The following is a 17343-nucleotide window of genomic DNA, read 5'->3' on the forward strand; positions in this document are numbered from 1 at the left end:
AAATACATCTTTCTTCAACTTCTTTCAACAAAAAAAGTAAATCTTGTGGCTAAAATCACGCAAAGTGCTTATTTATGTGTTATTTTTTTACGTAAAGCGCAAAAATACTATTTCTCGTGGTTGTAACCCGATTTCTAATACTTGGTAAAATCCAAGATGGCGGCCAAGATGGCGACCATTGTTGATGACGTCACAGCCCTCCAACAGCGGCACCACCCATAAAATATACCTCATCTTTTTAAGAGGATCAAAGGCTTTCCACTAAGGGTAAAATCGTTTCGAAATACTGCAACATATCAAAAACTCCGGGGAGGGGTTCCATCCACGCTCCCCCCCCTTGCACCACGGTGGGGTATGAATTTGCATGTACGTCCGAGGGTTAAAAATACTAACTAAGGTCAATTTTTTTATAAAAAAACTTTTCAGTTCGTGTTTAAAAATCGTTTAAAGCTAAGGTAAAAATTCCAACTAAGGTTCAACTAAATAGTTCAATTAAAACTGTTTCAATTTGTGATTAAAAATAGTTCTTTGGTATTAGTCTCGTGAGCTCACTCGGAGTAAGGCCCAGTCATTAATTGCTTTATAATATGCTTTGTTTTTGCCTCATTCCGTTCTTGGCCTGCTGACTTTGGGCATGTAACCATTTCGAGTGTTATAACCGTGCTGTTGGCTCATTTTAGAATTGAACACATCGAAATGTTCCGGAAGTATCTTATGGTTTATACAGTCGAACGCCTTGACGATATCGAGAAACAGCATACCAGTGACTTTTCCTCCGTCCATGGTATCAAGCATAGAATTATTCAAATGGCTCACCGCTTGTACCGTACTGAGACCCCGTCTAAAACCGTACTGATGTTTGTATAACAAGCCTAAGCGATTTAAATAAACGCTCGTTTTTGTGTGTACCACTCTTTCCAATACTTTGCTTAGTACTGGCAACACAGAAATAGGCCTATAGTTTTCACCAAAAGATTGTCTTCAGCTTTATACAAAGGCGTTACACGAGCGACCTTCCAAAAAGCAGGGACATATATTAATGAGATAGCAAGCTCCACTTCAGTATCTCTCAATTACCTTACAGGAATTTTGTCACGTCCAGCTGCCTTGTTGACTTTCAACGAATGCAAGATAGTGCACGGGTGTGGAGGTTGGGAATTAGAGTTAGGGATAGGGTTAAGTTAGGGTTAGGGGGTGGGGATAGGGGAGATAAACACAAACTCACACACAAGAAAAGTAAAATCAGTAGTTGTTACAAGTTAGTTAATAAAGTACGTTAATTAGGTCACCGTATTGTGATCCAATATAATATCAAAAAACACTATTTTTTGTAGCTGAGCCAGGCAAAGTAAAGTAAACTTTATTTCTTAATCCCTCAACGAGTAAATTTCACAACTATTGAAAAATATAATAATACCAACAGTGAGGTGAAAATGATATGTTAAAATAAACCAAAAACAGTTTACTAACTTGTTTATGTATGGTTGGTTTTCATAGGAACTGTTTTGTATGGAAGGAATAATAATTTAACTCTTGCTATTAAGATATTTTGACTCCTTCACATTCTATCCATGGAGAACAAGCCTTCTCTTTTGATGTGCAATGGTTTCCTTTTTTGCCAAAAAGTTCTTAATTTGACATTTTTCCTCTAAACGACTTCTATACGATGCTAGCTTGTTGTTGTGGACAAGGTAACGATGGCACTGAGATTTACTGGATACTTCCATTTTGGCATCATACGGCAAGGCGGGGCAGAATTGACAGAGATGCTGATAACCTAAAAAGTGGAGAACGTATTTGAGGCTAACTAGCTTGACATTACCCTAATACTAATTTGAACTCTACCTTTGTTTACTCATTATCTTTAAAATTTTGAAATGCCCGCAAGTAGCTCATGCTTGTAACGTAGATTGAACAAGCACCTGAAAGTGTCTTTTTGAATGAAAAAAAAAAGTATCAGTTTTATTAGTAATTTGATTAAAGGCGAATAATAGATACGAAGTATGATAGTAAAATAATCCATCTAGCCGGGAAGATGCTGATACTCAATCGCTGTTTTGTACTCGTTGTATACTTGTGTCAAGGAAGCTCTTCGACTTATCAAGCAAGTTAAATATGCAAGTTCAGAATTAATCCAAACTTTCAAAACAAAAACAATCCTCTGTGAAGGAAAGACGCGTTTTGTGGGTCTTTCAAGCTGTTACAGTAATGGGAGTATAATAGAGAGAACAAACGTAACGGCAATCCATCGGGACTGCTATTAGTGTTTAAACCAAAGAGAGAAGAAACTTACCGCAATAACAAGGTAGGCAGTAATGAGTTGACACACCTGTCACATCAAAGAGATAAACAAGATTACTACAAAGGCCAGAGGATAATTTTAGAAGAAAAAAGTGTTTCAGTTAAGGTAGGGACTTAATCAACTGCTGAACATTAAAAGGTAATGACGAAAAAACCGTTCCTTATTCATAAATCAACGCAACCTTAGGTGTAACTTGTGAAAAGTGTGACACTGCATGAAAAAGGAACAGGAAAACGTGTGCAATCATCATGTGATATATGGTACATGTACATGTAAGTGTATTGCCGCTCCTCTACCCCCCCCCCCCCCCCCCCCCACTCCCTATTATACTCGCATCCTCATCAACGGTTTATAAGCATCAGGCACCTAGGAGTATTGCTACTCCTGAGCGAAAAGAGACAAATTGAAGCCATTGTTTTTTTCGCTAGGAAAGCAACGCGGAGCTTAAGATCTATAAAACCGCTAGACCACCACCCATCTACGCCTTCCCACTACTATCCGACATAAAAGGAAAATGCGATACTACGTAGTTATACTTTTCTAGTATCTTCCATCACAACTAACCTCTCACAATTTTGGCCGCAACCTGTTTAGATGTATTATCAGCAATTTGATCAAAGTCGGTCCTGAAGATATGCTCACTATGCGGATGGCTTGCCATGGCTTGCAGCTGTCCTTCGTTATAATAATCTCCTACTCCAATGCAGAATATTTTTACACCACTGGAACCAAGTGCGAAAGCTGGTGAGTACACGTCATCTAACGAGGTTCCTGCGGTAACGACCACGAGTACTTTTGGCACATGAGGCCTGTCCGAGCAACCGAAGAGGTAATCCTTTGTTGTGAGCAATCCGTGTCCAATGTATGCTCCAGGACAACCAGCTCCTTGGTATTGTTGTACGAATATTGTCTGATCTATACTTGCTATGTCGCAGTAGGTGTTAAAGGTGAACACAACATACGCCTGGGAAGAAAATATGACCATTCCGACTCTTGCCCTGTTACAGCCAACTTGGAAGGCATGAACTACATTGCTGACAAGACGAAGAATTTTCTGGAAGTTCTCTTGGTTGCCTACGGCGCACGATCCATCGATCAAAAATCCAAGGTCTACGGCGTCTATGAGAAGGAAAGTCAGAATTCAGTTCCCGACTATTGCACTTAAGTTCAGATTCAACGGCATGACGTTTTAGGGTGGCCAGCTATAAGTGTTAGGTGAAGCAAAAATATAGTAATTTATGTTACTTTGGAATGCAGAGAGAAGCCTTGGACATGAAAAAGAAAATGCTACACTAATATTTTATCGTGGTCATAAAGTTGATTGAAAACCTTTTTGGTTAAACGGCTATAGCAATGCTGAATGGTCATTTATTTAAAATCTTCTTTAATATCAGGAATTAAGGTGATTGCCTGCCAATGAACTCTTTAAAGCGATTACATTACATAGTTTGCCATTTCAAACACACATATTGCAAACAAACCTGTTGAAGTTGTGGTTTTGTTCGGTTTGACGACAACTGAAAAGAAAAAGAAGGAGAAAAAGAAAAGAAGCAAAACAAAAAGAAATAAGATGATAGTTTGCGCAAAGGAGACCATCTTTGTTATTTCGTTACCGCAGTATGTCACATGATTCGCTTGAATTATCACGCACAAATTTAAAAAGGAAGAGTAAGGAACGGTATGGACAGACAATGAAAACCGCCTTTTCTACTGCGTTAGTTAAAGTAGAAAATGCAACTAGTGAGTCCTTACTCTACTGTGCATTCTCAACCTACCTTCCTCTGGGATATTTAATCCAAGTACATCAAAAACGAGGTGAGCAACATCTCTGGTAACTGAAGTCATATTGGTCAACGAAGTCACGCAAAGAACATGAGAGGAAGTAATCGCTATGGACGTAAGATCTGATAGGAAAGTAGGCTGTGGCTTGTTACAATAGCTGTTTACTCCAACTGCGATCGTTTTGACTCCACTCTTCGCTAATAACCACGCAGGACTGGTCACATGATCAGACGATTTTCCAGCCAGAATTACGACCAATACTTGTTTTCTCCGCCCATTTTGAACTAATCTCTTAAGAAGAGTTCCGAGTTGATTTCTAGAGACGTTTATTATTTCGTTTCCATTTGAATTCACTGAATGGCCATCAAAAAGTTCAGTTCGGCATTTTGACAGCGCATCACCTGCAGAGCAGATACCACCGACCGGCCTCACTTTGGTTATTGCCGCATCAGCTTGGGATATCACAGTAAACTGATCAAAACGAAAAACAATCTAAAAAAAACAAAAAAGAAATTCAAATTAATAATCGCCAAAAAGGAGCAGAACAAGTAGGCATTAGCCGTAAGACCATGAGAGTTCTTTCTGGCCATGAAAATTGCCAAAGTTAAATTTAGCTGACTCTTCTCTTTGCGCTTCTTCGTATAACCAGGAAAATGTATATGTTGCATGGCTCAGACATACCTACTTTTCATGGTTTCTTCAGAAACTACCAATTTCTGTCAAGAGGGTGATATGGTAACCAAATTAAGTTCATGTCAAAAACGTATAAACTACATAGTAATTCAATGTCAAAATACCTTACCTTGAAGCTGTCACCAAAGACAGCTAATCCATATCGCATCCCGTTTCCCAAAGAAAATGAATGGAACACTCCTTTAACAATCTCCATGGCAAGCTGGAAGTTTTTCTCCCCAATAAGATTAATTGACGTATCCACTAAGAATGCCAGGTCTATACCACCTAAATATAGTCAAATAAAAAGGTCATCAGAAGTCAGATGCCAAAGTGAATACCATAAGGTATACATTCTTTTACTGAAAACGCCTAATACAGTTGTTTTATACAAGGTGTGTTATGTTCAGAGAAGAGACACACCTAGGTCTTTCTAATGAACACTGTGAACTAACAAATTAAGGACAAACCTCCAGACACTATCCTTCCAGGGCTTGTTGTGTTGTGTATCCTTCCTCCTTGAAATCAGTCAATGAATAATTAAAACTTGCAGTAATAAAACCAAACGAGAGTTTTACACTTTACTCAAAAAGATAATGTCAATTTTGTGTCAATTTTGGCGACTATTCGAGACTAAATAGATCCTTGTATATTGACCATATACAAAGGTATTTTAAAATATAATCCTTCACACTTTTGATATACATAACATCGCCCAAGGCCTCTAAAGTAAGGTTACATTCATTTCCGTCATCTGATACGCAAAAAGTAAGAGTAAGAAAATCCTTACCTGGAGAGCAGACAGAAAAGGCATAACCCGCGATGGCATCCAAATGATCAAAGGAAGGGGATGTCAGGACATAGGAGGAAGGATAAGCCATGTCTGCGAGTTGTGAGTGCACGACTCCTCCCCCTATTCCTATTACAGTTATCTTGACTCCGTTTAACTTCAAGGACGCAGCACCACTTGATACTCCATCAAACGATCGGCCAGCAATCACCACAAGTAGGGCGCGTGGTCGTCTGGAAATACCAGCAAAAAGATCATTGTGACACTTGGAAAGGGCAACACCCGCATTGCATGTGCCATTCATCAAAGTCACTCCATCCACTGCTGAGTCAACCTGAGTTATCGATGCGTACTGACCAAATGTAAACACCACCTAAGAAGGACAACCATAGGTTAGCTTGTGATGAAGGGGTTACTGTTGTTTTATTCTTATTTTTCATTCACGGGCCTTAGTTTTACTAAATGCAGGAATAAAAAAAACGTATGCCGAGGGTTTAAAAAAACCTCTAGCGTTAGAATATAAAGTGTTTGTATTGAGAGGCGGATCTGTTCATTTCACCGCCATTGCCAAATTTCTACGGAGATACAGAATTTATAAAAGTTTTCTATTCCAGAAACAGATAAATGCCGAGGAAGGGGAAAGTGTCAATTGTCGTCTCTAATGAGTTTGAAATCTTTGTATGTATTGGCCAGTTACAGGAAAGACTGTGAGTGTTCCAGAAACGTAACCAAGGCTTGGAATTTCCCCGACTTCTTGCCAACAACAGCCTTAGGCGATCTAAAAGCAAACATTATATCTTAACTTTCTGTGATCCTTTGATACTACGGAATAAATACCTTGGCGTCATCGTTTCCGAATACCACTAAACCGTACCGCACGCCACCACTCTTCCAGAATGAATGAAACACGCTTTTGACGAACTGTTTGACGAGTTCAAAATTTGCTTCTCCGCCAATAGTCTCTGACGCATCCACCATAACTCCCAAATCAAAACCACCTGAGAATTAAGTTGTAAATCTTAACTACAATGTCAAAGGAAAACACTTTGCATCGACAAAAAGGCATTTGAAAATGTGATATCATTTACGGTTAACTGGGAATGTGTATCTGTCACCATTATTTTCTACTTACTAGATGGCGTATAAGCTTGATTTCCTTTTCATCTTCCGGATTCTCCCGCATCGAATAAAGGTTGTTGCATAGTCAAGAGTGCCTTATTTTGAGACGACTTGGACGATTGAGACGATTAAAGTCGAACCTGTCGTCACCGACGCCTCTCTATTGCGGACAATTTTCAATGTCCCGACAAAATCATCATATATTTTCTTTAAAACAAACCTCGATAATACGGACTCAATAATGCAGACTCTCTCTAATACGGACAACGGACACTAAATGTCGGCCCCACAGAGTAAATTAATATCAAATTAACCTCTTTGATACTTTGTGGTGATCAGGTGAATCCCGAATCCCAAGGGGGGTGGGGGGGGGGGGTACTCCCATACATTACCTATACGGGTATGTGCCGCCCAAAGGAGTCGTGATTTTGAAGCTCCTGATTTAGAATGGGGTATCCATTTCAGAGGCGGTTTCTAGAACGGGGTATAATATCTCGAATGCACGAAAGCTCTACTTTTGTAAGCAGCCATTTGAAATTATTCAAGGACAGATTGCTTTTAAAAATACGATTCATTGCGTTAACAAGCAAACCGTTGTACTCTTGTTGCACCTTAGAACGGAGTATAAAAAATTGGCCCATTTCTAGAACGGGGTATCAATTTTAGGCGAAATTTTTTTTCTAGAACGGGGTGCCAATTTGGAGTCCCGGGCGACACATACCCACTCAAAAAATACCCAAGTGCCCCCCTTCCCCCGGGTCCCGAATCCCGATCAGTTGATATTCACGGGGTGAATCCCGTCTAGTCTGGCTGATGAGCTATGCAAGGTGAGATAAATCCCAGTCACTGTATACCAAACAATGATTTGCGAAAGCTGTACAGAGGAACAAAACCGACTTTTTGAAGGCTTCAGTAACTACAGATAGCATAAAGATCTTTCCTATTACATTTTCTACTCTAGTACGTTACTGTTTACTGCACTTGCATAACAGGGAAAGACGCTTTCAGAATATTATTGAGCTTTATGTACACGTTACAGCTTTTTACATGCAGCATTGCGCTGTAGATCGTTTCTTTTTAAAACTGAAATTTTTTCTGTAGCCGAAATGTACAATGTTGTATGCTACTGAAAGACAGTGTCTTTGTACTGTGAATAAATAACTTTAAATGGAATTTAAAGACGAGTGTGAGCCTGGTTATAGCCACTGAACACCTAAAACTGTAAGTGGAGTCATAAAAGTGACATCATCAAAGTGACCTCTTTTATACGGACACCTCTCTAATACGGACACTTCATTCTGTCCCTTCGGTGTCCGTATTAGAGAGGTTCGACTGTATTTGAATAACGAGCTTATTGATAGACTAAGAAGCTATAAGTACATTATTATGCGAGACAACAATAACGTTTTTTTCGGGTTACTAAAGAAAAAGCCCTCCGTTTGAAACGATTAGCAAATTGTTTCATGCCTAAGCTTGCGTATATCGAGATATGAGTTTTAGCACAAAAGATTCGTTAATTTACAAAATACCTAACGCGTTCCCAGATGAAGTAAATGAATGATCCCAATATTTACATCCAAAAAGAGTCTATCATTTCGTTCTATCATATTTTTCTCTCCATCTGTTTCTTGGTGTAAGGTTCAGCTCGTTAGCTTTCTGAGGAGATACACCGATAGCTTTGTGTTAATAACAAAAACATACCTGTTCCCCATATCCCAGAGCTTCCACTTATGCTGATGTCACCGTCTGATAATGAACAATGCAATAAGGTAAAAATTCAGTTAAGTTCCTACACACGTTACCAAAATCCGTTAAATGTAACAGGAAAATGGACTTGAGTATATACAAGAAATATACATCGCGCTTGTTGGCGCAGAATAAATAGTATTGAGGCCATAAGGGATCATTTTCCTGCGGGAGATCAGTTACACCGTTATAAGACCACACGGCCAACACGTTTCCTTAGATTTATTTCGTTTTAACGTGATGTATTTTTCTAATTAGTGTCATTAAATATCGTAACAAATTAGATTGCGTAATGTGCTTTCAAAAGTGTAATATGAACTTACCTTCAGATATCAACGCCGAAGTACCTCCGGCTAAGCCATCTAAATCAGTTATAGATGCTACAGTCAAGTATGAAGACCGAGGGAATGACAAAGCTTGAAGCTGCGATGTATCAATCGAAAAACCGATTCCAATGGAGATAATATGAACACCATTTGAGGTTAACGGTTCAGCTGCTCCTGGGATCTGGTCTAAGGATTTTCCTACCAGCAGTACTACCAGGAAACGTTTTCTGCCACCAGCGTCAACTCCAAAGAGAGTGGATCTAATTTGGGAAAGAGCAGCACCCGCGTGGCAGTCATCGCCTATTAACGTCAAACCAGCGATGGTCGATCTAACTTCAGTTGCGGTGGTAAAGTTGTCAAATCCAAATATAACCTAAAAAAATAAATGGCTTTTATTTACAACGGAAAATAATATGAGATGTGGGTAATATAAAATCTTATCGATTGTTATGCACAGTTAGAAATGATTACAGAAAACTGATATTGCTTGGATATGCACTCGTGGAAAAAAAAACAAAAAAAACATGTTACACTATATAGTGAATAGTGAATGCCAATGGCGATGTTAAGATAGCATTGGGCAATAATCAAACGACTGTCTTGTGACTCCTTATTAAGCCTACGAATACAGCCACCTCCCATCGCTCCCTGTCGTTAGGGGTTAGAGGCGTCTGCGTTTTCGTCTCAAAAATCCCACACTAATGACGAAAATCTCGGATGGGTTGACGTGGTAATGGCGCTTTTCAGCTATTGTTTACCAACAACAGAAAAAACAAAAAGTCATAAGGAACAAATGTGTGACGCGCTGGGTCTAAAAACAGCAAAAAAAGAGTATTTGAGTTTGAATGGCCCTAAATTCGAATAAAAACATTTGATGATAATTGACAAGGAGGAAAAGAAAGTATAAAAAATCTCCATCTGAAACCGCATGACCAATAGATTATTTATTATAAAAACACTAAACACTGTACATCATCCTAGATGAATTTATGAAGGGAAAACGTAGAAGCCTCTCTGGTAAAACGCCTCTAGAAACAGAGGGCTATGAGAGGGGTGTATTCAATGGATTCTTATACTGTAACTAATAATTTAAGGAATTAGAGCTATTTACTTTTAGGCTGCTGGCAAAAAGAGCTAATCCGTATCGTACTCCACTACCCATAGTAAACGAATTGAAAACGTTTATGGCGAAATTCATCATAACTTTGAAATTCGCCTCTCCCTTCACATTGGAGGAGGCATCTACCATGAAAGCCAGGTCAATTCCACCTAGAGAAAAAAATAAATGCGGTTGTATGTGTTAGTCAGGGTACGAACATGTCAGAGAGTCATTCTGGGACAAAATGTCCTCCTTTTGCCACATTTAGCACAATATAGTAAACTCCCGAAACACCCGGCAAAACAGTAAACACCCGGCAGACATTTCCTCTTTAATACCCCAAAATACAAGGATCTGTTTAGCCAAGCAAGATCTAACAGGTTCTTACATGTATATGTGGTTTATTGTGATAAACAATTTAATCAGGAAGTGTAATTTTGAGATTGTACAACTAAATATAATGAGAACATCCTGCAGCTGTACCAAACTGTATATAATTGCAATAATAAGCTTTTTACGGTTATAATTATACAATTGTGAATAAATACTAGTTTATTTTTAAGGACCAAACCCAGGGTAATTTATTTTTCTGCTGATCAACAATTTATTATTTCCTTCATAAAAATTAAGAACCTGATTAAGAACTTTCTTAGCCTAAATGCCAATAAGTACCCCAAAATACAAGAACCTATTTTGCCAGACTTAAAAAAGTAGGTTCTTGTGTGCAGGTGTTTACTCTATTTCGTCACCATAGCATACGTTGTCACAAAATTTCTCCAGTATAGGTTTGAGGAATATAATAAATGAATAAGCCATGAAGAAAATAACAACCTTGTGCTATTAGATTTGCCACACTTAAACTGATGTCTATTAAGCCACGTGTTGAGGAAGTTCTTATTACGTAGGAGTTGGGGTATGCCATCTGTATCAGCTGTGACTCTTGAACTAGGGCACCAATTCCAACAGCTATTATTTTGACTCCACACATTCGCAAGAACACTGCAGGAACCGATAAATCTCCAGGAGACGCCCCAGCAATCAATACCAGAAGAGCGCGTGATCTTCCATTGGCGCTACGTTGGAACAGCTCTGAGTGACACTTAGAAAGAGCGATGCCAGCGGTGCAACTACCCCCGATGAATGTCACATTAGCGACTGCGGTGTCTATATCGGAAATCGAAGTGTACTGACTGAATCCAAATGCAACCTTAAAATGAAAGCGAATCCAAGTTAGCGTTTACTCCAAATATTTCATTTTTAACAGAACGAAATATTCTAAAGACTTTTACGCTAGATAGGAAGTGTGAAAACACAATTTTAATTAGGTAAACTTGCCATAGCAATGCAATTAGGACGAAAGAATAAAAATTGACTTAGCAGAAAAGTTTAAAACTTGATGGTTAAAGTATTTCGCTTGTCACTCCCTTAACTTTTAATTTGGTGAGAACTGTCGGAGTAAGTTGGAGACATTTTTTCTTTACTTGACAATTGTAGGTTGAGCACACGATTATTAATCAGACTTTCAAAGTGGAAATGAAACAAAAGACAGTTAATAATGTCAAAATGTTTCTGGCAAGTATACCAGCCGTGAAATTCGATTTAAGTTTTCGATTAGTTTGTATATTGACCCTGAAATATTTCCATAGTGTTTATAGAACAGAATCATGGAATATAAATAGAAACGGATCTTTTCACCTCGACAATCCCACTTCCAAACACAACCAGCCCGTATCGTACTCCATTTTCCAAAAGAAACTCGTGATACACGCTTTTGACAAAATCCATGACAAGTTGCAAATGTGTTTGTCCACCAATGCTGGAAGATGCATCAACCATGATTGCCAAGTCAAAGCCACCTATAAATAAGAGACACCCTCATGTTTTCGATTCATAGTTTAATCCGAGCCACAAGTTACCCAGCAGTTTGGTCGGATATTGGGCAAGCGTATGTAACCGATAACCTTTCTTTCGACCACAACGTAAACTACACTGGGCACACCAGTGATTGTGCCAGCCTTTAAGGCCTATTTATTTACTTTTTACCCTACTTCCCGCGAGTCTCCCGTAGCCCACAGCCAGGTTTATGAAAGGCCAATTAGCGTTAATCAAGGTTTTGAGTAAAGATTCAACAACAATTTGTAAGCTCAAATTCCATGCTTTTGGACAAGAAAACCTTGCCGAAAATTTGGCTTAATCCTGGGTTAAACTTAATCATCTTTCGAGGAACCGGGCCCAGAAATAGAGCATCTGCGCTAAATATATATTAACGACAAACGCGCATTCTCATTACAACACTACAGGGAAATTGAAAACGTTAAGACATCAAAGACAAATAAGCTTAGACAATACTATTACTAACCTCCTCCAGCCGTTAAGGTGCCCCCTGGAACTGTGCCTCCACTAATACTTATGTCCCCAACTATAAAAGAAAGAAGGGGAATGTGTTAGGAAACAACGACAGAAATAACGAAAACTATTCAAAATAGATTCTAAGCTGAAATTTCGGATTAAATTTTTCATCGTACTTGACGTTAACAGTAAATCTAAAGCCAGCGAAAAAAAAAAGCTACAAATAACGAACAACTCCAATTATCTAAGCGGTTTGACACGCCATGCAGTATTGGTGATCTTTTCTCCCTCTGTTTTGATTGGGTGTATTGACGAAATTTGTCAAAATAGTTTACATCTCAGAAGTTAGATTAAATTAATCGTCCGTGGCTTATTTAAGCTTAACTTTCAATATAAATACCAGACCAAGTGTGAAATACTAATGATGAATGATTGTGAAGGATCCTTTCTCAATAACAAAGACTTCCTCGTTGCCTTTGAAAAAAAAAATGTATTTACGTTTCTATACCTTGTGATATCAGAGCGGTGGTCCCTCCAGAAAGCTCCAATAGTTCGCCAAATGAGGCGATGGTTAGAAAATAAGAAGAATCGAATACCATCTGTTTAAGTTGAGACTGATCAATGGACGGTCCGATTCCAATTGCAATTAATCGAACACCAGCTAATTTCAATGACAATGAAGGATTTGAAACATCATCGGACGATTGGCCTGCCATCAGCACAACGAGAACACACCGCCGGCCTTGGCTGTCATCTGTAAACAGGGCTGAAAGACTTTGGGAAAGAGCAGCACCCGTATTGCATGGACCACCGATCAACGACGAACCAGCGATGTCCGAGTCAATATCAGCCATCGACGCATGTTGGTTGAACCCAAACACAACCTTAAAGGTTACAATTGAAAAAAGATTCCTAGTTATTCCAATGTGTAAAAAGGCAAAATAGTCCAGCGCTTATACTGCAGCGAATCAATCTCGGTTGTGAACGCATGTAATCTATATGAACCTAGGTGATCATTTCAACCGTCGGAACCTAACGCAAAGGCCAGACCCCTCCTATATCCGAGACATCTGTATGAAAATGTGGCCACATTCCCATGACACTATGGCTTTAAAATAACCAGCCTTCGTATTAATCATTATAATATGAATAGTGACAACAGAATCATAAGACACACGAGCATGCCAATACCACAACTCTAAGCAATCGAGTCATAGACAACGATTAGTATGTGTTTTTAAGTGGAGTTTAAAAGTACCTTAACGCTGTTTCCGTAGACCAGTAAGCCATATCGTACGCCACGATTCAACGTAAAAGAGTGAAACACATTTCTGACGAATCGCATCATCAACTCAAAGGTAAACGTGTCCTTGATGTTTGATGATGCATCCACCATAAACGCCAGATCGACTCCGCCTTTAGAGGAACAAAGCACAGTGTACTGCAAAATTAGGGAAAGTTCATTTAATATGACAAGGGGGGGGGGGGGGGGGGGGGGATGAAGATATTGAAACTCGAAGCTTGAAATTTTAGCAGCCCCCCTCGCTAGCGGTTCAATTTTTTAGGAGCCCCCTCCTTGGTAGTCGAAAAAATTTCAGAGCCCCCCCCCCCCCCCCTCCTCCTTCAGTTCCTTTGCTCCCCTGAAAAAAGATCGCTAGACTGTATTAAATATATTTACCGTTATTGTCTTCAATGGTTTATACTATGACAAACTTCAGATACAGTTGTGATACAATTTTCTAAAGCAGTTTTGGGATGAACAAGAGTGTAATAATTACTGAGACTACATTTGTTATATCTGTAAACCACGTGATATAGCTGAGTTGCACAGGTCATCAAATTGTGAAGTTGAAAACCATCCGATCTGTATGATGATGTCATGTGTTGGTTTTGAAGTATACAACTTTTCGGAGCCCCTCCTCTTAGCGCAACATTTTTTTCAGAGCCCCCCCCCTTCGGGCGTCTAAAAATTTTCGGAGCCCCCCCTCAATATCTTCACCCCCCCACCCTTGTCATATTAAATGAACTTTCCCTTAACGACATCATAATGAAAGGTCACGAAAAGCAAAGTCACCGAGTAACAAGTTACCTTGAGATATAAGAGCTGAAAAACTTCCACTGATGTCAAAATAACCGTTAATCGATGGCATCCTTAGAACAGAAGACGAAGGGTAGGCTATATGTGAAAGTTGAGCGTGATCAACCAATTCACCCATTCCAACAACAGTTATCTTGACTCGGCTCGTTCTTAAAGAAGCGGCAGCAGCCGATACGTCATCAGTTGATTTGCCTGCCATCAGTACAACCAGAACACGTGATCTACCGCTTGTGCTTTGGGCGAAAAACAACTCCTGGTGACATTTGGAAAGAGCTGCACCAGCGGTGCAACTGCCACCCATCGGCGAGGCGCCGGAGACAGCCGAGTCAACTCCAGTGATGGAAGTAAAGGTTTTGAATCCAAAAATAACCTTTGAGGGAAAAGTGGAGGAACCAATCAGCCAAAAAACTATTTCAAGACTTCTTCTTTTGACATAATAATATACTGAAAGAACCAGTTACCTTTGCGTCGCCGTTTCCAAAGACAACTAATGCGTATCGCACTTTATAGCCTGTCATAAATGAATAATACACACTCTTGACAAATTCCAAAGTAAGTTGAAAATTTGCTTGTCCCCCAACACTAGACGATGCATCAACCATTATGGCCAAGTCAAAGCCACCTGAAGAGAAACAAAACAACTGTTTGTCAATCACTTCAACTTGACTCGCAAACTTCCAGTATTGTTTGTTGCCATAGCAAATTCAGCCTGGGTAATTATGCAGTTGATGATGTCACGATCTTATCTTATTCGTGTTACCAACAGTAACCTCTACACTTTGGTCCACTAGCTAAGTACTAATTTCGTCTTAGACCGAGAAGGAATTGAATGCTGCAAGGGAATGATTAAAGACTTAAAAATCTGCGACGCAAGCAAGACGAAACTTTTACAAACCTCCTCCGGCTGTTAAGCTGCCCATTGGAACTGTGCCTCCACTAATACTCACGTCACCAACTATAACAGGCAGAAAACAACGACAGTAATAACTAGAACTAAACGTACATTTCAGGCTGGAATCTTCGATTGAATGATTTATCGTACTTGCAGTTAACAGTCAAACTAAAGGTGGCCAAACTGAATGGGATCTCTTTGTCCCGAATGTCTTTAATAATTTCAAAAGATAAAAGTACATAAATCAAGTCACAATTTAAACAAATCAAAAATGTTAAGAGCTCGTATAATAATTATATATCTGTTTACATCAATGAATTAATAGGTTATTTTCATCTTTTCCGCAACATTTGATTCAACTCAGCGCTTAAAAATGTATCTTTTTTCTTCTTATGGGAATAGAATGTTCTTGATTTCCCTATTTTAACCGGGTGTGTTGACGAGGACTGATAAAACAGTTTCACATTCCCGAAACTACAAAATAACGACCATGTTTTGCTTTTAATCAGAGGTAAACGTTCCCTTCAAATTGCAGTTCAAGCGTTAAATATGCTGGAAATACGCTTTACGGTTGTGTAGGATGATTTCTGTATGAATAAAGTTTCTTCACAGGCTTTGAAAGAAAATATCTATATATATTTATGTACCTTGTGATATAAGGGCAGTGGTCCCTCCAGAGAGCTCCAATAGTTCGCCAAATGAGGCGATGGTTAGAAAATAAGAAGAATCGAATACCATCTGTTTAAGTTGAGACTGATCAATGGACGGTCCGATTCCAATTGCAATTAATCGAACACCAGCTAATTTCAATGACCATGAAGGATTTGAAACATCATCGGACGATTGGCCTGCCATCAGCACAACGAGAACACGCCGCCGGCCTTTGCTGTCATCTGTAAACAGGGCTGAAAGACTTTGGGAAAGAGCAGCACCCGTATTGCATGGACCACCGATCAACGACGAACCAGCGATGTCCGAGTCAATATCAGCCATCGACGCATGTTGGTTGAACCCAAACACAACCTTAAAGGTTACAATTGAGAAAGATTTCCAGTTATTCCAGTGTGTAAAAAGGCAAAATAGTCCTGCGCATATACTGCAGCGAATCAATCTCGGTTGTGAACACATCTAATCTATATGAACCCAGGTGATCATTTCAACCGTCGGAACCTAACGCAAAGACCAGACCCCTCCTATATCCGAGACATCTGTAGGAAAATGTGGCCACATTTCCATGACACTATGGCTTTAAAATAACTAGCCTTCGCATTAATCATTATTATATGAATAGTGACAACAGAATCATAAGACACACGAGCATGCCAATACCACAACTCTAAGCAACCGAGTCATAGATAACGAATTAGTATGTATTTTTAAGTGGAGTTTACAAGTACCTTAACGCTGTTTCCGTAGACCAGTAAGCCATATCTCACACCACGATTCAACGTAAAAGAGTGAAACACACTTCTGACGAATCGCATCATCAACTCAAAGGTAAACGTGTCCTTGATGTTTGATGATGCATCCACCATAAACGCCAGATCGACTCCGCCTTTAGAGGAACAAAGCACAGGGTACTGTAGAGTTAACGACATCATAATGAAAGGTCACGGAAAGCAAAGTCACCGAGTAACAAGTTACCTTGAGATATAAGAGCTGACAAACTTCCACTGATGTCAAAATAACCGTTAATCGATGGCATCCTTAGAACAGAAGACGAAGGGTAGGCTATATGTGAAAGTTGAGCGTGATCAACCAATTCACCCATTCCAACAACAGTTATCTTGACTCGGCTCGTTCTTAAAGAAGCGGCAGCAGCCGATACGTCATCAGTTGATTTGCCTGCCATCAGTACAACCAGCACACGTGATCTACCCCTGGTGCTTTGGACGAAAAACAACTCCTGGTGACATTTGGAAAGAGCTGCACCAGCGGTGCAACTGCCACCCATCGGCGAGGCGCCGGAGACAGCCGAGTCAACTTCAGTGATGGAAGTAAAGGTTTTGAATCCAAAAATAACCTTTGAGGGAAAAGTGGAGGAACTAATCAGCCAAAAAACTATTTCAAGACTTCTTCTTTTGACATAATAATATACTGAAAGAACCAGTTACCTTTGCGTCGCCGTTTCCAAAGACAACTAATGCGTATCGCACTTTATAGCCTGT

At 39.5% G+C, this 17343-nt stretch overlaps 4 protein-coding genes across 4 annotated transcripts; all 4 read right to left on the bottom strand.

Annotated features, from left to right (window-relative positions):
* Window positions 1–1431: 1431 nt before the first annotated feature.
* LOC140923027 (vitrin-like) lies at window positions 1432–5027 on the bottom strand. Its single transcript, XM_073373088.1, has 6 exons — window positions 4887–5027; window positions 4078–4576; window positions 3784–3819; window positions 2867–3421; window positions 2294–2329; window positions 1432–1777 (listed from the first exon to the last, which is right to left on the bottom strand). Exons 1-6 carry the CDS (start codon window positions 4971–4973, stop codon window positions 1566–1568), a joined length of 1425 nt encoding a protein of 474 aa, XP_073229189.1. The 5' UTR covers window positions 4974–5027; the 3' UTR covers window positions 1432–1565.
* Window positions 5028–5379: 352 nt separating this feature from the next.
* LOC140932626 (matrilin-4-like) lies at window positions 5380–8960 on the bottom strand. Its single transcript, XM_073382145.1, has 4 exons — window positions 8735–8960; window positions 8367–8411; window positions 6384–6544; window positions 5380–5919 (listed from the first exon to the last, which is right to left on the bottom strand). The coding sequence occupies exons 3-4, from the start codon at window positions 6522–6524 to the stop codon at window positions 5380–5382; spliced, it is 681 nt and encodes a 226-aa protein (XP_073238246.1). The 5' UTR covers window positions 6525–6544; window positions 8367–8411; window positions 8735–8960.
* A 1639-nt stretch (window positions 8961–10599) lies between these two features.
* Window positions 10600–11672, bottom strand: LOC140932635 (von Willebrand factor A domain-containing protein 2-like). Its single transcript, XM_073382156.1, has 2 exons — window positions 11532–11672; window positions 10600–11043 (listed from the first exon to the last, which is right to left on the bottom strand). Exons 1-2 carry the CDS (start codon window positions 11670–11672, stop codon window positions 10600–10602), a joined length of 585 nt encoding a protein of 194 aa, XP_073238257.1.
* A 1159-nt stretch (window positions 11673–12831) lies between these two features.
* LOC140932642 (collagen alpha-3(VI) chain-like) lies at window positions 12832–17027 on the bottom strand. Its single transcript, XM_073382166.1, has 9 exons — window positions 16820–17027; window positions 16573–16730; window positions 15823–16198; window positions 15179–15238; window positions 14745–14905; window positions 14275–14653; window positions 13444–13601; window positions 12899–13069; window positions 12832–12846 (listed from the first exon to the last, which is right to left on the bottom strand). The coding sequence occupies exons 1-9, from the start codon at window positions 17025–17027 to the stop codon at window positions 12832–12834; spliced, it is 1686 nt and encodes a 561-aa protein (XP_073238267.1).
* Window positions 17028–17343: the final 316 nt, after the last annotated feature.

Source organism: Porites lutea, chromosome 1 (assembly GCF_958299795.1).
Source record: "Porites lutea chromosome 1, jaPorLute2.1, whole genome shotgun sequence".
Classification (NCBI taxonomy): domain Eukaryota; kingdom Metazoa; phylum Cnidaria; class Anthozoa; order Scleractinia; family Poritidae; genus Porites; species Porites lutea.